Source organism: Epinephelus moara, chromosome 13, assembly GCF_006386435.1.
Source record: "Epinephelus moara isolate mb chromosome 13, YSFRI_EMoa_1.0, whole genome shotgun sequence".
Taxonomy (NCBI): domain Eukaryota; kingdom Metazoa; phylum Chordata; class Actinopteri; order Perciformes; family Serranidae; genus Epinephelus; species Epinephelus moara.
The window spans coordinates 17,231,122-17,255,528 of record NC_065518.1 but is presented as its reverse complement, the minus strand read 5'-3'; the positions used below and the strand labels follow the sequence as shown (position 1 = coordinate 17,255,528).

The following is a 24,407-nucleotide window of genomic DNA, read 5'->3' as shown; positions in this document are numbered from 1 at the left end:
TTGCACAGATATGCAACACATCACAGTTTAATATATTAAAGGAGTTGTTTGGATTTTTTTGAAGTGCGGTTGTATGAGGTACTTACTCATAGTCAGTATTACTACATAAAGTAGATGGTTGTCGGCACACTCCCAGTTTGGAGAAGCAGGCAGGAGTACTGCCATGGTGGCTGAGCAATGCACTGTTGTGGATGGGGGCAACAGCAAAACTTATTTCAGCCACCTAAAAAAACAATAACAGTTTAAGTGTGCGCTATATTATGAATTTTTTTCCCACTGCTTTACATTGCTGCAAGACAGCCCATTCTGATGGGTAACTGAAGCTGTTATATCACTCTCTTAAGAGCCACCAGACTCCTTTGATAAAAAGAGTAATTTTCCCTTGCAGAAAACAGGAGTTGCTGGTCTACTGTTGCCTCAATCTGTTAGTTTGTTTGTGTCGTTATGTGACTTTGGTTAATCTGAACTAAACCTTTAAAACACCAGTCACACAATAACACAAACTAACCAATCAAGGCAGCAATAGACCAGCAACTCCTGTCTTCCGCAAGGTAAAATTACTGTTATTGTCAAACGAGTCTGGTGGCTTTGAGGAGAGTGATATAATGGCGTCAGTTCCCTGTTGGAAAGGGCAGTCTGGTGGCAAGGTAAAGCGGTGAAAATATTCTAAATAAAGCGTACACTTAAACTGATACTGATTTTTTTAGGTGGTTACAGTGTGTTTTGCTGCTGTCCACATCCACAGCAGTACATTACTTAGCTTCTGTGGCCGTACTCCTGTCTGCTTCCCTAAACCTGGAGCGTGTCGACTGCCTCCCACTGCAGGTGAATCCAGACTATGCCTTTAAGGAAGTGTTTTGTGTGTATGTCTACACAAGCATTATCCATTCATTCATTCATTTTCCGTAACCGCTTATCCTGTTGGGGGTCGCACGGGGGCTGGAGCCTATCCCAGCTGACATTGGGTGAGAGGCAGGGTACATCCTGGACATGTCACCAGACTATCACAGGGCTGAAACATAGAGACAGCCAACCATTCACACTCACATTCACACCTACGGACAATTTAGTCATCAATTAACCTGCATGTCTTTGGACTGTGGGAGGAAGCCGGAGTACCCAGAGAAAACCCACGAAAAACAAATTCTTTCAGACATCACTCGATTTGTCAGCTGAGCTGTTTTTTATTCAAACAGTGATCACTTTACAGTGGGTGCAATAGCATATTCTCAATATACATCACTATATATAATGTACATAGGAAGTATGTGGAGAAATCAGGGCTGAGATCAAACCACAACTCCTCGCTCCCAATTTGTTATCCTCCTCTTACAGGTAAACCGAGTCATCACCTGTTTGCACAGTATCAACCCAGCTCAAAAGTGTATTCAGGTTGTTGACAAGGGGAGTGCTTGTAAACCATATATCATATGTCATTCAGCTTTGTCCTTGGGTTTAATTCAAACAGTCTGTATTCATTTCATATAACACTCCAGATACTTGATGGCTCCACAGACACTTCAATACTTGCAACCGGTGGATAATCATCCTAAGTGCGTCAAACCTTGATTGTAGAGCAGTATGGTAAAGATGCATCTAATATTCATTCATCATTCTAGTGGGGTAATAAACCATATGCAGGAAAAAGTCATTAACACAGTGTTTAGGTCAGTCTGTCTGCATACCACTTGATGTTTGTAGTCTGAACCCAAAACATTCACATTTCCATTGTAATCTCCCAACGTGCTAACCTTTAAGACCGCTCTCCCAAACAAACAATTCATTATCTTCAGCTCCAGAGAATATGGCAAAAACAAATCTGGTGCAATTCACAGGTTGTTTCCCTGGAAACGAGGGAGTAGGGTGCAGTTTCCAGTAAGTAAAAATAATAGAAAAAGTCTATAAATATAGGCATATAACGCTAACTGTAAGGAGCAGAGTCAGCAGCAATAGTCAGTCCTTCTCACTATCAAACTCCACGACAACAGATCCAAAATGAGTCACCGCTTGTTTGTCTTTTTTTGTCTTTGTTCTGTCTGCTCGCAGAGTGAGCCTCCTTCAGGTCCAAGGACAGTCTCGGGGTTGTTCATGTGTACTCTGATTTGCGGATGTAGTTGGAAGGCACGTAGCCTCGCCGGCCTCCCGCCTCCCCCAGCCACCATTCGCTGTTTCCGTTCATGTCCTTAAACTCCAGTATCCGCAGCCGCTGATTGGCTGAGATGCTCAGTTCGTTGGCACAACGGGCATCGAAGGAGTAGAGAGCGTAGTAAATCTGCAAACAAGTAAAGAAAAACAATATCGTTAGTAAATATTCAACTCTAAAAGCAGTATTATTTATGTTTTTGGCCCATCTATCTATCTTGGGCAGCCCTGTAGCATCTGACAGCAATGCACCACTTTTCATCATGACTATTTCATTTTTCTACAAACAGGAAACTGATGCCATCAGAATAAATTACAAAGTTGTGTTAGTCCAGAGGTCAGCAACCTACTATAAAAAGAGCCAGCTCTCAAATCAAATTTAGCCTCTCAACATTACTGACAGATCTAAAATGAGCATTCATTTATATGTTTTAGCACAAGGTGGCTGTTCTGCAGTGGGCTGTTTTTGATTATTTGGTACTTTAACTTTGCAGCGTTGCTGATGAAAGCAAAGAATTTGTCCATGCACTGTTAAATTCTCTTTCTTCCCCTGAGGCGTTTCCCTTTATGGATTTGGAATCCACAGCTTGCCCAGCGAGGGAGACTCAAGACTACTGTAGCCATCTCTAGTGATGTTTTTAGAGGAAAAGGTGCCAAGCCACAGACGTATCACACACATTTTAGTTGACGAAATGTTAAAGCGTTTTTTAAAACCGGTATGTAGGCTACATATTTTTACAGTTGAAGAATGTAAGAATCACTTTAGGCCTACAACAATAAATGGAAATCAAAATGCTAAGAGCCACTGGAGTGGAGAGGGGCTACAGAGCTGCAGGTTGCCTACCCCTGTGTTAGTCAGATAAGAGTTCAAAACATTCACTTGAAAATAGAGATGTTACAATCCTATTTTTTTCTAAACTGTGCAAAACAGTTTCCCACAGATGCATTTGAGTATCATAATTAAGAAAGTAATTTATATCAGCTGTGAACAGATGTTTTCCTTTTGTTTAACACAGTTAATTAATTCCATTTCTGGGTCTTCCCACTCACTGCGCAAACAGCACAGATCTACTGATACTAGGCTGGGGTGAATGTCATGTAATTTTGTGCTCTTTAGGCTACAGCTAACAGCTAACGACGACAACTAATCCTTTCAACATTAAATAAATAATCACAGAAGACATTTATCATTGGATCTATTAGTTTTATAAAGCCTCTATAATACACTGCTGTTCCAGGCAACCTCTAGCTCACGTGGCAGAGTTTGAACCACATATAGGCTGAGTCCTTTGCAGCTACCCGGGTTTGATTCCAACCCGTGGCCCCTTGCTGCATGTCATCCCCCCTTTCTCTCCCACTTCTGTCCATTTTCAGCTGCACTATCATTAAAGGCAAAATCGGCCCAAAAAATCTTCAAAAAACACTGTTGTTTCATGCTGGATTACAAAACTTCTGAAAGAGAGTGCTCGCTGAAAAGCTACAACAGCAATGAAGCAGAGTCGATTTAAAGTAAGTATCTAAACCGCAGTGTTCTGGAGATATTCTAAAAAAATAGAGCAGAAAACTCCTTGCATTCACACTAAATCTCACCTGATGACCATCTAGTTCACCCTCGTCTTCAGGTTCTGGTTCTGGTTCTGGTTCTGGTTCTGGTTCTGGCTCCGGCTCGATGTACTCATCCCTGGGGTAAGCGCTCCTCTTGTGGCTACCATTATCTCCATTTCTCCACTGGTATGAACTGTAGCTTTTGTCTGTGTGTCCATACCGCTGCGAGCGATTGTTTCTGAGCGAAGAATAAGAGTCTGTCTCCGAGAGGTCGGATGTCTCCTTGTGGCTGCTCGGACTCGCATAACTCGTGTCATACGCGTCTCTGTGATTGCCTGAATGTCGGTAAGAAGGCTCGGTGTCTCTGTGACTGGAGGAGTTTCGGTGTGATTGGTCTGAGAATTCCCGGCGGTTTGAGGGGTTTCTCGGGGAGGAGTTTATGGAGTTGCTCTGACTGGCAGAGTCGAGGTTGGGAACATCTCTGGGGTGACTCCTACGAGACGAGCTGGAGTCCAGCGAAGGGTGTGGCGATGATTGACTTTGGGGCTGCGCTGTGGAAAAGCTGACGGTAGCTGTTTCCTGATTGAAGGTCAGCGTGCTGTTGCTGTTTTGGCGGGAGAAAACAGGCGAGGAGCCGCCGTAGCCGGACTCATTAGATGATTGGCTCTCGATGGAGACGTCTGATTGGCTCCTGCGTGGGTTGTAGGGTTTGAGGAAGGAGCTGTATACGAAACCCTTGGAGACTGCAAAACAAGAAAAGACATAAATAGATTTTACTGCTGCACCATTTATCTCCAATGTCAGAGGCTCAGACATCCAAAATGCGTGGACGATTGAATTATGATTGAACATTTCCAATCAGGGCTCGGATTACAAACTACCTACCTCCATTATCAATTAGCCAGCGGTTGTGGCTACCCATTGGGTCCTGCTGCTTGATCACACCCACAAGATCTCCCTCCAGTATAGAGACATCCAGATCCTGGGCTGCGTTGAAGTTTCTCTCTGCCTGGAAAAGCTTCTCCGGACCGTAGCGAACCAGAAGTGCAGCACGGTGCTCGTCTGTCTGCAGGACGTAATTGGGCTGAAAGCGACAAGAACAAGGCTCCTGGTTAGATCCTAAACTCCTTGTGCATTATTTATTAAAATACAGTGTGGCAGAATGGGATTAGATGTCCACTCACAGGTCCCTGCAGTTGCTTTTTGGAGGTCTGCTTCTCCAGAGTCTTCTTCTCAAAGGTCTTCTTCGTGGTGGTGGCAGGAGGAAGGTTCTCCGGGCAGAAGCTAAAGCTCTGCAGGAGCTGGAGGACTCGGCCGTACTCTTCTTGGAACTTGGCGATCAGGTTGCCCTCTGTGACAGCTTTGTTGGAAAACTGGAGACAAACAGAAAGAAAAAGTTAATAACATAAGGTGAGTAAAACTGCTGTATAAATGTCAGGGAAATAAGTCGTTAGGAACATTCTCAGTTAATACCCCAATCATACTTTTTACGCTTTCAGGTGTCTTAAAATACAGGCTTTTTGACGTGGAAACCAGAGTGGTAAAAGTATCCTTGCAGCACTCTATTGGGAATTAATACTATGAGTCCATAAACGTATATAGGAAAAACATGTCTCACTTCCATCAACACCTGCATAAACAAAGACACACTCACAGCCTGCAGGAGGGGGTTCAGCTCTCCCAGTGTCGTCTTCATAAAGTCCTTCTGAGCCTGAGCGAAAGCCCTCACGCAGCCCGTAAACAGCTCCTCTGCTGCACCGTGGAACTTCGGGAGCTCGTCCAGAAGTTGGGCGTTGAGCGCCTCGTAATTGTTGCGCGCCACCTGCAGCTCATCCTGGACACGGCGGTCTTTGAGGCGGTCAGCACGCTCCTTGCAGTTGTCGTAGTCCAGCAGCTTGTCGAAGCGCTTTTGGATGAGTTTGTGCGGCCCGGCGAACATGAGGAGGAGCTGCGTGAGCGGGTTGATGACTAAGGCCTCTGTGCGCTCCTTCTGCTCAGGGAATGAGGTAAAGGGGGGTGGATAGATAATATGATGTGATCAGAGGTCATTCCCAGTGCACTTTTATTGCGACTAGAGAAAACATCAGAAGAGGACTTACAAACTGAGTGAACTGTTTGTCACTGATGCAGCGGTGAGCTCTGTGGAAGCGCTCGGGGTCGAGGATGCTGCGCTCTGTGTAGATGTCACAGAAACTGATGGCTGCCAAGACCTTCACAGATGCAGATTCCTAGAGAGATGCATTTTATTACAATCAATGCAAGTACATCAAGATTTTGTAAATACTTGCAATGCAATTAAAAATGTCATGACTCGGGCACGGTATTTTTGAGTGTATCTACTTTAGAGTTTTAATGTGATAATGGTAAAATGCTCCTACTCTTATATGTTGCAGGTACAAGGAAATGTCCCTGATAAAGGACTTGATGAGTCTCTCCTGCAGCCGGAACTTCTTCTCAGCCTCATCAAACGCTTCATCTTTAATCTGTGAAACAGTCAAAGACAGAGAGAGATCAGACACACCACATATACGCAGTCTTCTCTCCTCTCGGGTTAAGAACTTAGGCTGGAGCAGTGTTGTACCTGGGGTGAAATCCCTGTGAGGTGTTTGAGGTGGCTGCTGACTCGGTTGGATTTCTTGATAATGGAGTGCATGCTCAGCTTGGAGATCTTGTCGATGAACGTATCCTCGTCACCTTTCCTGTACTTCACCACTGAGAGCAGCAGAGGGATAGAGTTAAGACTTTGTACTGGATAAATAATTTCCCAAATACAGACAAACCAGCAGGCTTTAAAGGGACAGTTCACCTCTTTTCTGTAGTGCAGTTTATCAATTTAGATTGTTTTGGTGTGAGTTGCAGAGTGTTGGAGATATCGGCCGTACAGATGTCTGCCTTCTTTCCAATATAAAGCAACTAGATGGCGCTTGGCTTTTGGTGCTCAAAGCGCCCAAAAAATACATTTGGTAAACTCCACAGCAATGTCTCCTCCCAGAAATCATGACCTGGTTACTCAAGATAATCCACAGACCTTGTTGGGAGCAGTTTCATGTAGGAACTATTTTCTTTCTACTGAGCTACACCCACCAACGGTATCACTGCAGAAGGAAGAGTGCATCTACTCATGGACGAGAGGCTTGTGTTTAAGTTGTGACGACAGGTGACCAAAATTCAACGTCAGAATATCGTCGAATGCCAACATCAATTTGACATAGAATGTCAACAACAGATGACGATATTTTGTTGGTTTTAAGTCGTGTTGTTAAGTTCCCAAACTCCAATGTCTTTCAAACATCTCATCCCAACATCATCTTCATATAGAAGAATGACATTTTGTTGTATGGTATGGTGAACAAAACCCAACGTCTACAAAACATCATAATGCTAACGTCCACTCAACATGAAATTCTTACATTGTTAGACATTTAAAGTGTTGTCAACCTGATTTTCATTCCCACCAAAATTTTACTTCTGTCCGACGTAAGAGTCCAACATCTTTCTGACGTCATATTTAAGTCAGGTGCCAGCTGGGAGGTGAGCTATTAGTAGATGTACACTTCCTTCTGCACAGTTATACAGTTAAAAGAAAAAAGTTCCTTCATAAAACTGCTCACAGCAAGGTCTGTTGGATTGCTGTTTTCTTCCACACTTTGCAACTCACACCAAAACAATACAGACTGATATATAACACTACACGTAAGAGGAAAATCTGTCCCGTTAAGAGATTTTTTTTACCGAGGTCCTTCCTCCGCTTGTACTCGTTGATGTTTACGTTGATCTCCTTGACAGCCAGCAGAGCCTGAGTCAGCTGAGGCCGGTCGTGGTGGCTCTCCGGCGTGGCCCCCAGCAGCTCCATCAGGAGCAGAGGGTAACGCATCACCCGCTGCACCGGCTTGATTAGGAAAGAGCCGAGGTTGATGTAATTTGTTTTCCCCCTGAAAAGGCAGCAGACACAGCGGATAGAATTTGGTTGGAGGGAAGAATGAGATTATGTGAAGAGAGACTCAAACAGTCACAGCTATTAAATTATGTTCCCATGTTCATGTAACACACGTCAATGTATCATGTGGATTTCATGATCCAATGATAAGCAACTATCATCATATATTCACATATTGTGATGATGATCGATGCAATTTTGGGAGACATAAATTAACAGGGAAGGCATGATAAAACACAATACTGATTTGCTTAGTTTTAATGCAAGCTAGAGGACAAATCAGCAACACATTTAACTGCGTAATTTGATGTCCATAAAGAGAACGTTCAGACCCTCATATCTTCTTACAACTCATGTTTTTCTTTTAATAATATTGACTACACCAGTTACAGTAAGCTGCTGTTGCTGTTTCAGTCCAGTAGATGGCATTAGATGTGTTTCCCAGGATCAACAATTACATTGCTTATCCAGACACAAGCAGGAATATTTCCCTTCACAATAGCAGCACACAGTATTCACATGCACGTACAAACACAACACAAGTCCATCTCAATCCAGGAAAGGGAATCGAAAAGGCAGCACAGACGGTTTTTAGAGTCTTCCACACACACACACACACACACACACACACACACACACACACACACACAGGTAATTTCCAGGAGGGTTAGTGAGCAAAAAGCATGCGGTCAAGATGATTCTCATGCTGGAAATCATGACGACACTCGTTGGGGAGACTTACCACTCGCGATATATGGCCCTGTTGTGGGGAAGGGTTGGAAAGAGATAGAAAGATGACAAAAACAGGATTTATAAACCTCTGACCTGACGACAACTTTCATGAATGATTCATTTTTCCACAAGATTTAATGCAGACACTAAATCTGCAGGATTTTGCTTTGAAAGGTCAGTAAAAGAGTCGAGCCAGCTGCACCCGTGGTTGTTATGGTTTTGTTTTGTGAATTCTCTCCTAAAGCTGGACGGAGGCCCAGTGTGGCAGTAAAACTGGCAATTTCTAGAAGGTGGCAGAACACATGACCTTTTAAAGCTGAATAGGGTGCAACAGTCACACACACACTTGAGAAAAGACTTTAACAGCCATAACAGTGACTCTGGAGGCACTAATACTGAAACCATGAACACATGTTCTCCACTTTACACTCAGTTTGGACTTTTATAACAAACACAACTCAACACTTTACACTCAGTTTGCTGTTTAAGGACACACCTCTAGCTAAACTGTGAACATGGGTCCCTGCAGTGCTGCACTATTTTGCCAATTGCCTTTATGAACTGCTTAGTTTAACTGTTTGATTTCAGTCTCTTTAGCCTCTGTTTACACAGTACAGTATACAGTGTATTAGACTATACATCGTCTTAGAACTTAAAGATATTGTGATATATATCATGTATAGAGATACAACCTAAAAATATTGTGATATAATTTTCAGGACATATCGCCCAGCCCTGATTGTTACATGTAACACTTCAAGACGATGAGTTCACTTGCAAATCAGAACTGTGCTACAGGTAAACTTTTGGACAATAATGGAGGCCAATACTCAACTGAGAGCTGTAGATAAGGTCTTGAGGCCAGAACCACAAAGACGGTGAAATGTAGGATCATTTCTTAAGTTCTTTTTTCTTACAGAAATGTTTTATTTTCTTCTACTGCACTTCATTTGTTTAACCCTTTCAGAATACACATCTGTACTTTGTGTCAACAAGGGCTCGGCCGTACGTGCACACACAGCTGTACATTGTCCTCTTGTTTATTAGGACTTCTTAGAAGCAGCGCCCTTTTTTTTCTAAAGCTTCCGGTCTAACAGACGCTGTGTTTACCTTCAAACACAGATTGATGACTTTATTGTATAGCAGTGTCAACTCAAGTGCCTGAGTCACAGATGGTGAAACCAGACAGGTGAAACCAGGCAGGGCGCATTCTTCGACTGCTCTGCATTACTGAGGAGCAGTCACCGTGCTCCATCTCATCGTGTTCATGTGGCACGACCACAGCACGAGTGAAGTGAGGGTGTCTTTATGCAAAAATGGCAGGATTTAAGTGTAAATATGTTTCCGCCTGAGGGAGTTTTTCTTGTGTTTAAATATTTACTAAGACTGCCCCTGTCTATCATAACATGCCCATGCGTCAGAGTTCAAAGTTTGCTGAAGAAACCCCATCATAAATTAATTCCATGTGACTAACAGCTTACAGGAAGTCTCACTGTAGCCTTGAACTCCATAACAACATAACTTCAATCATAACTTAACTTAAATAACTTAAATGATCAACAGCGTTTTATAGTTAATGTTTTACCTTAACTGTATCTTTGTATTAGTGGCCACGCTTGCTTTGTTTTCATGCTCTTACACACACTAACATGCACATCCTGGATCACTCAGGTGCAAAGGATTTTTCAAAGTCAAACACTAGTCAAAGCCAAAATGTAAAACACTCTTTTTCAGCCATTTTTTCCGCCTCTCAGTGACTCACCTCAGTCTCTCCAGACACTCCGACACGTGACCTTGGATGTTTTCGTCTTTCTCGTAGGTCTCGAGCAGAGAGATGGCGTCATCGTGGTTCTGGCAGTAGATCTTGTACACCTCTTCCAGCTCGGCTTTGAAGTCCAGAAATACCGTTCCTGAGAGCACAGGGTGCAGAAACATAAGGTCATGTGTTCATTTTGAAAGGGAAATAGGGAAGGAAGAAGGGTATGTTTAAGTAATATGAAAAATTACACCCAAACAGATTTAAAAAAAAAAAAGTTGGGTACGTTTGTGCAGATTGTTTCGGGGCAAAATAAAAAACATCTCCTTCCTCTAACGGTGGCTATTTTTAAAATGCGTTCAAAGTCTTACTCAACCAATAAAATCTGATCAGGTGACAGCTTATAGGTGAACCTTGGCTAAAGTACAAAGCACAGCGCGCAGGTAGAAGTCGCCTGACTCGACCGTTGGTAAAACAACTACTTCATAAGATATGCATCTTTTAAAAACTGGCTCCTTACCGATAGAGTCTGAGTCCTGTAGTGTTTCAAACAGGCGTTGTGACAGGTCGATCACGGAGCTGATGTTGCCAAAGAGCCCTTCAAAGTCCACGTTCTTCACCTGCAAATGCAGATACAAAGGTTTAAAACAATGTCAGAAGACGAACACAGAGCCAAACACACACCTATCCTAATTATGACTGTTTTTGGAGTATGATGGTTATGTGTATATCATTGATTCGGAGACCTAGAAAGAGCTCTTATCACAGATTTAAGAAACCTGTTTATACTAGCTGGAGAATGCCCCTAGAAACTAATGATACTATCATATCTAAACATCTTATCCAGGTTTCTAATCATTCTCTGCTACATTCACAGGTGCCTCCTCTATTTAAGTAATGCAGTCGTTAGTCAAGAAATGAGATAACTTATAATGTAAAATATATGAAAATAAAAGTTAAAATCTGACATTTGTAATGTAGACAATACATTTTAATGTTGCTCTCATCTTCAAGATTAGATGAAGTTACTGTAAATCTGACAAGGGAAAATATGTGTATACTCATGCCTACAGGACAATAGAATAACCAGGTTTCTTCTATGTCAACTTCATATCCCAAATATGATGAACGTGTATTTCAAAAGCCCCCTGTTGAGCTGGATGTTTCACAGGAACCTCTTATCAACTCCATAAATATTTGAGACATTCAGCTTTTTCAAACCACGCTCTCACAGGGATACTTTGCTGAAAATTACCTGGGGCCGTATTCACAAACATTCTTAGAATACTCTCAGAGAGCTCCTAACTTAGCCTAACATTTTTTAGCGAGGAGTCCTAGCTTGGGAGTGATTTAGGAGAGTTTTCAGAGCGACTCTGAGCAAGGAAGGGACAGAAACTTTAACCCCATTGCTTGGTATGATGCATTCTTTTAACAGATGTGATTGGTTGTCACAGATACACCCTTAGGTGAGCCTGCAGGGTGTGGGCACCCAGTGGAAATGAAATGAACTGCTGACTGTGAAAGTGTTGTCGTTGTTTGTGTGATCACACGTCATCATTGCTGTACTGTTGCATTTTTTCCATTTTTCCAAATATCTTAGTGTTGTGATCATTTTATTTCTGGCGTTATAGCGCTAGGTGGGGAATGCGTACGCATCCCTAAAGACATCAACCACACGTACTATCCCTGCATGATCTAATCTGTAGCATTTTGTTAACTCACTCTCATTGTTTGGAGAATATTTCTCTGACGTCTTTGTGTTTCCACCATTTTCTCCTCTGCCTAAAAAACTCTTAAGCCTCTTAAAAGTCCTCCTCTCTACTCCTAACAGTTTTTCACCTTAGGACCTCTCTTAAGGGCTAAGACACTTGTTGAATAACTTTAATCTTTACCTAGTCTTAACTTCAAAGGAAAATTCTAAGAAAACGTCACAATTTTAAGAATTTTCTTAGAATTTCATCACTAGGAGCAACTCTTAGCGCTAGGAAGCTTTGTGAATGTGGCCTCAGGTGTGTGTCACCACGGTGTGGTGACACACACTTCCTCCTGTGCCAGCAGCACCGGGAACTCCCCACCCTTTAGCAAAAATCTAGAAACAACCAGAAACACATAATCGGGTGGATTTTGGCTGGCAAACGTTCATCTGCACACACTCCTCAAACCGTGGTGACACAGAGCTGGTTAAAACAAAAATCACACTCTTACTCCACCTTTACAATGTGTCCATCTCTTTACCTGCTTCCTCTGCAGTGGCTCAATGATCTCCTCCACACACATCTGCAGGTCTTTGATGTAGTCCTTCTCCGTCTGCAGCAGCTCCTCGATGACCTTTGACCTCTTCTCCAGCATCCTCAGCTCAGGATCCTCAGTGCCAGCGGTGGGGGTGGAGTCAGAGGTCGGAGTGGAGTCCAGGGTTTTAGGTTGGGACGAAAGGAGCGTCATCTCTGTAGAGACAGGAGAGGAGACAGATTTAGCTCCATTTAATCTGAAATTATCTTCATTTTACAGCTACTTCTATTTTTTCATTGTAAGTTTTTGGATGAAGCAGAGTTTGAGACAAATTTCTGCTCATTAATAGGCATGAAATTGGCACAAACACAAAGCTTGTTGTATCACAAAAACACAAAGGGGATATTCTAAAGATAACAAAGTCTAAAAAGGGAAAGAGAAAAACGTTCCCAGCCCACGTCTCCATTCATTGTATCCAAACTTACCCCTGCCCACCCACCCACCCGCTCCGCCCTTTACTCTTCCTCCTGTCTGACCGGCTTTTGATCAATGTCTCTCGGGGTGCCCGGGACTGGAGGGAGAGCCTGGTTTATGCACCACTGCTTTTTATGAATGGCCCCAAAACTGGAGTGGACTCAGGCTCTTTGTGTGTGGCACAATGGCCTGTGACAGCAACTACAGACGTACAGGCTCTCAGGGAGAGCAGACATTGAAGAAGGGGGACTGAGGGAGGAGAGATAACAGCACTGGAGACTGATGATACATGTTGTACATGCCAACTCTGATATCTGTATCTTTTATTACTCAGTAAGTCATTGGGCTCTCAGGTTGATGGATATGTCTGGTGATACATTATGTCTTTCTTACTGTCAACGGATGATTTGTTTGTGTATCCAAAGCCGGAGCTTATTCCTTCATGCCACAGACCTCCATTGTCATGCAGAAACTAGTAAAAACACACCAATAAGCCACACTGTCGGATTCACTGACATGCTCTTTTGTTACCATGAACATGGGCACTATGGTTTTTTTAAGAGTCGATCCCACACACACAGTGTCACGCTACTGTAATACTCACTAGAGCGTCATATCTGCAGCTAGAAAAAAGCACCCAAAATGCACTACTTACTCCTTTTTAAATAACGTTTGCTTAAGTGTGGCATAGTGGCATTTAGCAGTGAGGTTCCAGATTGCAACCAACCCTCCGACCTCCCTTTCCAAGCGTGCGGAAGAACCTACGGTGATCTTCAGGCAACGTAAATATGTGAAAGGCCCTCTCTAAAGCCTGTCTCTATAGCCTAAAAAACCTGTTGAAACATGGTGTTGCAACATGGCGGGCCTTGTGGAACAAAACCGCTTCCAATGCAGATATGAAGGGCTCATTCTAAAAGATGATGGATTACACATAGGTTACACCGTAGCCTGCGCAAGTGGCCTATGCCATTGTAAGCATTTATACTCGTGCAGTGGTGTGTCTGTATCGCTCTGAAATTACACCTAAAACACTAGTTGGTGTCGGATTTCTCTGCCACTGTATTAAGTTTCTGTAAAGTGCACTGATGGTTTCATTGATTGATTCAGCTAACTAAAATACATATAAAACATGGATTAACAGCGACAATAGTAAACAAAAGTACGAAATTATCAATAAGGTTCACAGACAGAACACTTCCTAAACACATTTCCCCCACAAATACAACATGCTAAGGTTATTAGCATAAGCCTATGACGATTTACATTGCAAAAATTAGCCTACTGGCTAGCAGACTTTCCTCAACTCATATGAAACCGGAATAAATCACACTAGACTTCAAATGCAAACGTATCTTAGGAGCTGCAAGTCAGGTTATAGCATAGGCTATGGCGTATGATACACATCTACACAGAGACTATGTCGTAGGTATGGTGTTAACTAAACGCAGAATTATAAACCCTGCTGAAACTAATGAAAACACAGTAATTCTTGGTTTCATTTGATTATAAATATTATTATAAATTGTGAAAACACAATTATGAATATTATATTCTATTAACAAAGCCAATAAATCTCTCTAAATCCTACAGACTTCTCCTTTAGATATGATAATTTATATTCATGATGACCCATTTCTTAAGATTTACAACTTCAGTATGGAACAAATAGACTCAGGAATGACAAGATTTTAAGTATCATGAGATGTTGGTTTTGGTCTCCACATGGATTTGTTAACGCACCGATGTTATATTACCTTAGATTATAAGTTCAGAGTGGATCAGTGTGACATTTTAAAGTATTACTGTACATAAATCTGTGCTGTAGATGGAGGTTGTGTTTATTTTAGTTTAAAACTGTGTTACATCTCAGCAGGTGAGATGCAGCATGTGTTGACGGGTGAGGCTGACGTCACCCTCGCTCCTCGAGCAGATGCTAATAGAGGCTAATGAAGTTAACTCTGCTTACCCTCATCTTACCCCATGCTATGCACTAGACAATACTAGCACACACACACACAAACACACACACGGCCAGACTGCTGCAGTGACACAGTTTTGTTCAGATCACATCACGCAGTTACATCCTTTTGTGAATTTCCTTCCTGAGTGAGACCACCTCTCACGGGATTATTGAGTTCGGACCTTGCAAAACATAACAGCAAAGCTTTTTACGCTTTGATGCAAACACATAAAAATATATTCTATGAGCCAACTTTGTGTCTGATCCTCACACCACCTGCCTTTTGTCTTCCTCCCACCCTGACCTCATCCCTCTCTCCCTCTCTTCACGTGACTTGGCTAAAGCTCCACTCAAGGAGATTTTCTCAGCGCTCGCACCACATTTCCCGTCCGTCACTGCTGCTCTGCCAACTGCCCGCGCTCCAGCATTTCCTCACTGCTGAGAAAGTAGCTCGCTAATGGGTTTTAAAAGTCACACAGCAGCAACACAATACAATGAGCAGACTGAAAACAAAAGACTCGGAGTTTAATTGGAATCAATCGGCTCATTCCCACGTTTGATCCTCCGCATGCACACACAACGACATCATACGCTCCACTTCACATGCTTAGATACACAGCTATTTCCATCATAACCAACCTGTGAAGCCACATGACCAGAATTTGACCTACTTCTGTGGACTTTTCTTTGTTCGGTGAAGTATTATAAAGAGCGTACAGGCACTGCACACTTGTTTGCACGATTGCACACACACAAGAGGCTTGAAACAGCAGAACTGCGATTCATTAGTTAGTGATTAAGAATGTATACCAAAATGTTTTATATCTGACGGACACACAATCACAGGTGCCCATAAAGTCAGGTGTAACACACATCTATCAGCATGTGAAACAGGATCTGCCAGTGTTACTCAGTCTGCGACAACAGGAAACACCCACAGAACAATCAGTTAGCATCTACTGAATCACACACCTGTGACTGGACGCCAGAAATCAGAGAAACTAATCCCTCAACAACAGCTTACGTCTGAAAACCTCATTGTGGCATCAAGCAATGGGTTTTCTAATCAGAAAAACTAGAAAAGTGGTCTATGGTGTTTTTAAGTCTCCAAATTCAGACAATCACTGAGCCGAACTGAGGCCAGCTCATTTTCCTCTCAATCACTTTTAATCATAGAAACAGGATGGACAGAAAGAACACTGAACCATTTGTCCTGGTCATTTAACTAGTACAAAAGAAAATGGCGATGTTGTTGAGTTGTTATGGTGACCACACACGTCAGTAGGGCTGTAAACTCACTAGATTAAACACTTTTGGCCAATTCTTACACCTATTCCCTGTTAAACAGAAAAATACAACTGTAGACCATCCAAGTTTCACCAAACTAAGACTAACATTAGATTAATTGTCTTGTGAAGTCATCGTAAAACACACTTTATTCAAAATATATATCACCAAAATCAACTTAGTTAGTCTTATTAGTCTCATTCTATTTCTACTTATAACACAGTGATTTTAATCAGCTGTTCTTTCATTGCTCTATAGCTGTGGTCCGGCTCCAAACACCTGTTGATTGTTAATTCAATATCTGTAATATGATGACCAACAGAGCAGTGGCTCCCAACTGGTGGGTAGTAGTCTAAAAGTGGGTCACAGGTCCACTCTGAATGGACTGCCAGTGACTCACGGATGTGTCAAGTTTGTAAAAATCACACTTTATTTTGAAGTACAGTGAATTTCTGGCACTTAACTTTTATTTTGAAGTGTTGTTTCCTGCTGTAGAGTGAGTGACTAAAAGACGTGCTTAACCGTGATGGCAAACTACCTCAACAACATGGTCAAATGCAAGTATGATGTTGAATATATTAAACTGTGTGTACTGTAACTGCTAAGTAACGGTACAAAAAGCATTATCAAAGCTATGTAATGCATTTTCAGTCTTGTCTTAACAAGAAAACAACAGGTTTAAGACACTCTACAAAGATAAAAAAACATATTTAAACAGATCTGGGTGTGCATGTCACGTGCAGGACCATTATGCACTGTAGCATACAATCAGCCTTGGGTGTACAGTACATGTAAAACACACAGATACTGTAGAACTGATGTGACGTGTAATTGTATGATCGTCTCTCTGTGGGAAGCAAACATCCAGACTACAAAAAACACAGGGATCTGCAGGGGGCTCGGGGGTGTCTGCATAGAAACCCAGCAGCATGAGGGTTAATAAATGAGTTGCATTGAAGCGCTGACCTGGTTACACATATTAGAGAGTATGGAAAAATAAAACAAAGAGACTGCCTGTTTCATGTCTTGAAATAAAGGGGGTTATGGGTTGTATGGGTTAATGAAGGGAGGGAAACTGTGCGCCTGTGATTCCCCTATCCACCAGTAGTACAGACAAGAACTGAAAAAGGATTTAATTAATTCTGTTAATTAAATGCATTAAGGCTCTGATGTTAATATTCATTCATTCATCCTGTACTGTGGTCAAGCAATCCAACTGCAATCCGATCACCCAAAACACATTCTACTGCGAGGTGCAAAGGGGGTTAGAGAGTGTGTGTCACTGCTTGAATGCACAGGCTTCAACAGGTGGAATCAATAGCCTATTGTAGAGCCAAGCGTGTTTCCAAAAATCAGGTTCATCTGGATATCTTTGCAAAGTAAAACCTGGACCAGCTCCTTTTACATCAGCTGTGTTCCAGATTTGGAAAGGTTCGGACATTTACTCAGCGAACGCCTCCAGAGAACTCAGTGAACCTGCTGCTCGGAAACAGGAGCCTGAACACTTAACAGGAATCAGACAATTTCATAATGGTTTCAAGCTGTTCCTGATTGCCATGATTACGCCTTATGAATCATGCTCGTCAATAAGCTTACAGATTAAAATACACAGCAGAGTGGACTTCTGGGACAGCCACAACAGGGAGTGTGCTTAATAGCACCATAAGATGACAACATCTCTCACTGCGCCGCACCTTCTGTCGTCACACACCAAGTATGACTGCAGTCACAGTCACAGCTGATGTGTTAGCACAGGTCATCAAGGATTTAACAAAATGGATAACAGCTGACACAAATAAAGGACAGCGAAGTCATGCATGGCAAAAAATGACCCAAAGAAAAGGGAGTATGGGTATCACACACTCCATCTATGATTTATGGTCAATATGCGTTGTCTCATTTGCGTGCAATGCAGATTTTTTTGTTTGTTTTGCAAGTTAAAATCTTAAATCTCTTCTGAAAAAACACAAAACAAACATAAAAAAATATTCTTCCTAAAAATCACTGCGGCGTTCTCTCCAAGGCACCAAGAGTTCGCTGCTTCTTACTCAGACAGAGAGAGAGCATGAGGGAGGGAAAACAAGATGATGAGGCTTCACCCACCTGCTGCTCGCAACTTTCTTCAGACCACTTCAAAAACAAGAACATCCCCCTCCCACACACACTCACACACACACACACACACACAGTGGTTCAAACAACACCACCCATTCTGCGATAGTCCATTGTCAATCTGAAGTCCGGCTCCTGAGCCTTGTGGAGGGCTGCGCGTCCCGCTGCAAAAACTCCATTCCAGACCTCCAATTACCATGAGAATGGATGGGAACTCACCATCATTAAACACACACACTCTCAGAGACACACAGACACCAGGGAGGACGACCACTGTGGCGGACAAGAAAACCTGGAGCTGGACTCACCATCACCCACAATTCCCATGGGCGGGTGAATAGTCTTTATTGCTGAGGAAGTTTGCTAAGTGACTGAAATGACTCTGAAGTATGTACGCTGCAGCCTTGATAAGAGCTGGTTGAATTCTCTAAATGCTAATGAAAGGTGCTTCAGAGCTTCCTTCTTTATCTCCTTTAGCATAGGGCACACTGAGCCGTCATTTGTAAAGAAAGGAGGAAACGCTGTCCTGAAATTCCTTGTGGAAGCAACACTTAAAGCGATGCAGAAAAGAGATTCTTACTTGCTAATATGCTTATTAAAATTTCAACAATATGTTAAACCCATAGGCACACTGTGAACATTATGCTACGATAACATGATCAGAGTAATGCTCTTTTTTAGTGTGTTATGGAGATAGTGATGGACCACCTCACCTCAATAACATCCGCCACCGTCTCATAATTATAGAGCCTACTGTACAGTAAGAGCAATCTGACTCTCTTGGTACCACAGATGTCTTTTCCCAGGTCCTTAAGAATTCTCCTTCACATCTTTCCTTGACTTCATGATGTTTTCCATTATGGTCAAGGAAGAGTATTTAGGACAAGACAAAGGGCTTCATTTTTTCCAGCTGTGAGCAGCTCCTCTATTTCCTTAGTGCATTGCATTGTGAGAGAATAGTGTGGATCAGCAGCAGACTCAAAAACTGACCTTGTTTCGTCCGTATACTCAAACCCTGCTTTGACTCAGTATGGAACTGGGATGATCCACTTGTTGAACTGCTGCACAGAATATGTTTGCCTATACCTCAGCCTCCTTCAGAGCTGCGTTACTAGATCTGTCATAATATCATTTTTAAATAAGAAGAAGGAGGAGGAGAAGAAGAAGAAGAAGAAGAAGGAGGAGAAGAAAAGGCATTTAATTTAAATTTCATATTCCAGACATTAAAGGTATACTATGAAAGATTGTCAGTTACTTTTTGTAAACTTGCTCTTCAGCGAATGTAAAAGTTTCAGCTTGTTTGGTGTTTCGCCTCGCTATATCTGCATTTTTTCGGCATGGTGTCTCTTGGATGTCTGCTGCTTATGTTCTGCCACCTGGACACAACATCCCAAGCATTTAAAATGAGAAGAAAATAAGAAAATACAGGCAGAGGACAGAGTCTCTGCAGTTAAATACACCGCCACACACTTCTAGTGGCTTATAAGTGATGATTGAGAGGGATTACTTCAGTAAATTCTGCATAGTAGACCTTTAACTTTTTGTGGTGGAAATTAAGACAGAGGCCCATTTTTTATCTGGTCATGTTCTGTTTAAATTTTGAACACTTCTTTTCTGATTGAAATAACCATTTCTGAGTTGTTACGCTGCTTTCACATTCACATCTAGCTCCAGTCACATTCATACGGGGTTATGCTGAGTAGGACGGGTCAAGTCCAGTGAAGTCTAAAGTCCAGTTCTGTGATGAATCTGTTTCATGTTTCACAGTCTGCTGACACCTGACTGAGCTCCTCCTCACACAGGCTGAATCCTATCAAAATAATGATGCCTAGATTATCTTTCCCCTCAATCCTCACAAGTTATCTTTGCACAGACTGATGTTTTTAAATCTTTGATATAAATCCAAAGCCACACAAGTAAATTCAGGGCTATTATTTCCTTTTGAACTACTTACAAAATCCTTTGTGGATATTTTACTTTGTTGCACAACTGCAGCAAATCCAGTTTTCAAACAGTCCCACTGTCGTCAGCGTCCTCCACTAACAAGCGTGTAAAGTCAAAAGTTTTGGCCTGCACGGAGCTCTCTAAGGTCACACACAATCAGCGCTGTGTGTGTGCTCTGCTCCAAAGTTCACAGCAGAATGCACCGTCGCCATGGCAACACGAATAGCGGGGGCCCTTCTCATATCAAGCCAAGTTTTGGAGCACAGGGAGTGGCTTTGCAGAAACGATCACATGAGAAAAACGTGTGCCAGTTCAGTCCAGACATGAAAATAAGTTCATACAAGCTCCCAGAGTCTGGAAAATGCCAACACTTGCAACAATATTTACTTAACAACCTGCAAGCCATGACTTGTATTCAATATTTTATGTGTTAAAAAATAATCCATGACGCTTGTAACCGACATAAAAATATCATGTCAGCACAGGCAGAGTAAAGATTGGCAGGACTCTTAAAAGGGCCACAAACTGTGACACACATTTTGTGGCCTTTATTTCTCTAAAGAGACAAACGAAATCTTAATTTTGAGCATATTTTTGAATCACCCACATGTCTCTTTTTGGCTGTATCCCTCAGCCTTTTGCACAGATTCACCACCAGCTGTTGCACCAGGTAGAAGCTCACTTAAAAATGAAAAACGGGAGGAGTGTATCCAGTGACATACCATCCTGTTTATCTCTTTTTGTCAAAAGGTCACATTCCTGCTCCTGGCAGAATCTCACAGCAGCCTTTATGTAACATTGTTGGGAATGCCTTGTAATCACAGCCGCTCTGTCTGGTCACTATCAAAGCAGGTTGTGTGCTGATACATGTAGCATTCACAATGTGATTTCCTCCAGACATAATCCTGTGTTTAGCGTCTACTATCACACACCAACAGTTACAAATCTTCTTGCTTCCAGGTGGAAACATAATTAACAAGTTGAATAAATAAGTTGCAACAATGCTGCGTGTGATCTCTGGCTTCCTTGGAATTTCTCATTTCGTCTCATTTGTGTGACGAACAATGTCCAATTACTTCAAGAGACCATCAGTTTTGCATATGTGCAGACGGAGCTTTAGGAGGAACCAAAGCCATTAAGTGACAGACCTATTCATCCAAAAAGCTGTAATGGAATTCAAGTAAATGGAGAAGGGGGAGGATAATGGGTCCATTGGGTCCCACAGGTGCTTCGGTGACACACAGTGCTGCAACAACATGGTAAAAAACATAATTCTGGACATTTTTTAAAGGTCATGTATCCAAATGCAAAGGAAAAACAGTTAATGACATCATATCTGTTTGGCTTTACTGCCTGTGTGGGAAAATATTTGCCCTTTACGTACAACCTGAGTGTGAGAACTGCTTTGCGACTTTGAGATCTGCTGCTAATTGTAGGACAAGTAAAGACAAAGATCTGCCTGAGGGCTTTATGAGTTTTCCCACAAGTAAATAAGACTATTGAGTTCAACTTTTCTGTGCATTGAACTATACAAATAAAGGGCTGGGTGACAACATGACCTCTTTATATTACTCAAAGTACAACCATACATTTAATGTAAAATGGTTTTGGACAGAAAGTAAAGTTCATTGGCCCCGATGAGACCGAGCCACTTCAGAGCGTGTTTCGCAAGTTGCAACACTCTGCACTGCCTGCCTCCGGTCAGACAGTGTTTTTTAGAAGGGGGTGGCTGTTGCTGGTTCCCTGGAGCTATATGACTTCACCCACCGTAATTACCATGAGCCCTACAGAAAGAAAAGGCAAATTTTTACAGTACTTGAGACTTTGGATAAGTCATTTTTATTATTTTTAACTGTCCTAGTTTCAGGTAACTTACAGCATACAGTTTATAGTTTGTGTTAAGCTAACCCTTTGCTTACTTTCAATGTTGCCCCAGGCCAGGGGTCGGGGGCCACATGTGGCTCTTTAGCCCCTCTCCAGTGGCTCCCTTTGGCTTTAACAATGTTTATTTTTTTTTAACATTTTATCAATGTGGTAGGCCTAAAGAATTCTTACATTCTCCAATTGTAAAAATGTGAAGCTTATATACCGAATTAAAAAAACATTTCAAAAACTAAAATGTTGCTGCTCCTTTTCCTTGAAATTTTGCCGAACCTCCATAGCAGTGGCTAGTCTTGAGTCTTCCTAACTGGTTAGCTATGGAAGCCAAATCCAAAAACAGTAAAAGTCTTGTAATAAAATAGAGAATTTAGTAGTGTGTGGACAGATTTGTTTGCTTTCACTGCCAGCTCTGCAAAGTTAAAGTACCACATAATCATAAATTGCACCCTACAAAGTCGCTATGTTGTGATAAAACATATTAATGACTGCTCATTTGGACTATTAGTGTCGGCTAATTTAGACTTAACGGGCTGTGTTAACTTTATTATAAGGCTTAAATATGTTTTGTGGCTCCACACAGTTATCTTTTTTAATTATTTTTGGTCAAAAAATAATTGATAGTAAAGGTTGCCCAAACTACAAGCACAAGTTATAATAGCTCAACAAATTGTGGCCTCAACTACTTGATGGCGTTTTAATGTTAAGCTACTGACATCCTTTTTACCCTGTGTTGCTGTTTTCTGTTCAGATTATGGGAACTACTGTTGGTAAAGTCATGAAGCTTCGGATGTACTTACTGTAAACATCCTCTAACAATAGCATAAAGACAAGATGGTTTACTATAACCTCCTGTTTAACTGCTCCATGCATCTGGAATATCTAATAAACTAAACTGACAGACACAAACACCTGATTTTTGGGCTTGTTTTAATAATAGGGCTGCAAGATATGCAAAAATATCATCATATTGCAATTATTCTGAGATTTTGCAATCGTGATATGAGTCGCTATTTTAGAGGAAATTATAATTTTTGCTTTTTTTCCCACTGGAAAAATATAAAAATGACGACAATGTGTTTTTAGCTGGGGTCTGACCCAAACAAGCATGTTCCCTTACATCTGGAACATCATTTTCAGGTCGGGGCATCTCTGTAGCACCACAGTTCTTCATGTTGTGACACATTTTACCTTTGTTGAAAAATTGCAGCTCCTGTGATCTGATTATTGCACTTGGCCATATTGTTATTTCGATAATATTTGGTTCAATTGTGCAGCACTACTTAGTGACTATCCTAATTACAATATAAAACCAAAACATAAATGTAAAATGATACTGATCATATTGTTTTAAGTGGCTCTGTTCATACAGCCAGTGTTTGAGACTGAAGCCTGTATTAGTCCCTAAAGCTGATGTCACAGTGGCAAAGATCAACACCTGTAACCACTGTGACAGTTTGTGCACAGCAAATAAAACAACTTCAGCCGCCTTAACCACAAATTAACATTCGAACAACCAAAGTTTGTTTAACAAATACCAACAGAGGTGCTTAGTGGGGAGCCTTTGGAGCACTAAACTGAGGGAAACTGGTGGAATGACAGTTAAATCAATAGAAAATACAGCAGTGGTGAACTAAAATCTTCAGGTAATGACTTTGGTTATGAACATGACTCTGTCACACAAACAAGAGGAGTGACAGTCACATAAACATGCTGTATGACCTGTATGAGGCCTTATCAAGAGTAAACTGCTCCTGATGGGAAAGTCCACAGGGTCAAAGATCAGTTGTCTTTCCCACACTTCTGTCTGAAAAAAGATAACATCAGTCTTTTTACTCATGCAGGCACCAGCAGCATCATCTAACCTGCGACTGAGGTATGACGAGTTTTTAACACTGATGTGCTGCAAGGCTGGACCAGAATATTCAATTATTCAGATGTTCATTTCAGTAATTATTCGCTTTGTAATTAAGGGATTCAAATATTTGTTTCCTTTACATTGATTTATATGTGGCTGCCAACCACAACATCAACATTTGTATTTGGGTAAAATCTTATTTCATTTTATAGCTGTGCACAGTGTATTGATTCGCTCAGCCCCTTCCCCTCTCTTTCCCGCCTCCTGTCTAACTGTTAGCATCACACTGCTAACAGTTATCAACGGGTTTCACAACAGAGTCAAGCTGTGTCTGTGTCCATGTGAGTTTTTCGAGACCGTTTAATGAACTGGTGTTGGATGTTAGCCGCTGCTGCTGTGTTAGCTCGTGCTAACCAGGCAGAGCAGCCCAAGAGACACTCCTTTAGCGCTGCTGCTAACCCGTCTAACAGAAACACTAAATTAAAAAAACATGGCTGCTTATGATGGATGTAAATTTGACGTTTGTTTAGTAATTTCTTTTTTGTGAGGGATG

The 24,407-nt window shown here is 41.8% G+C and overlaps 1 protein-coding gene across 2 annotated transcripts in view; it reads right to left on the bottom strand.

The window, feature by feature from the left end:
• Positions 1 to 1,165: 1,165 nt before the first annotated feature.
• dnmbp (dynamin binding protein) overlaps positions 1,166 to 24,407 on the bottom strand; it is a 67,091-nt gene continuing 43,849 nt past the window's right edge. For both annotated transcript variants that reach the window (XM_050059733.1, XM_050059734.1), the window contains 13 exons: positions 12,348 to 12,556; positions 10,633 to 10,732; positions 10,119 to 10,266; positions 8,367 to 8,384; positions 7,420 to 7,619; positions 6,269 to 6,399; positions 6,066 to 6,170; positions 5,787 to 5,915; positions 5,342 to 5,677; positions 4,872 to 5,060; positions 4,573 to 4,771; positions 3,733 to 4,430; positions 1,166 to 2,272 (listed from right to left, as the gene is read on the bottom strand). In XM_050059733.1, the coding sequence (XP_049915690.1) occupies positions 2,087 to 2,272; positions 3,733 to 4,430; positions 4,573 to 4,771; positions 4,872 to 5,060; positions 5,342 to 5,677; positions 5,787 to 5,915; positions 6,066 to 6,170; positions 6,269 to 6,399; positions 7,420 to 7,619; positions 8,367 to 8,384; positions 10,119 to 10,266; positions 10,633 to 10,732; positions 12,348 to 12,556 (2,648 nt within the window). In that variant the 3' untranslated portion in view covers positions 1,166 to 2,086. The remainder of the gene's footprint in view (positions 2,273 to 3,732; positions 4,431 to 4,572; positions 4,772 to 4,871; positions 5,061 to 5,341; positions 5,678 to 5,786; positions 5,916 to 6,065; positions 6,171 to 6,268; positions 6,400 to 7,419; positions 7,620 to 8,366; positions 8,385 to 10,118; positions 10,267 to 10,632; positions 10,733 to 12,347; positions 12,557 to 24,407) is intronic.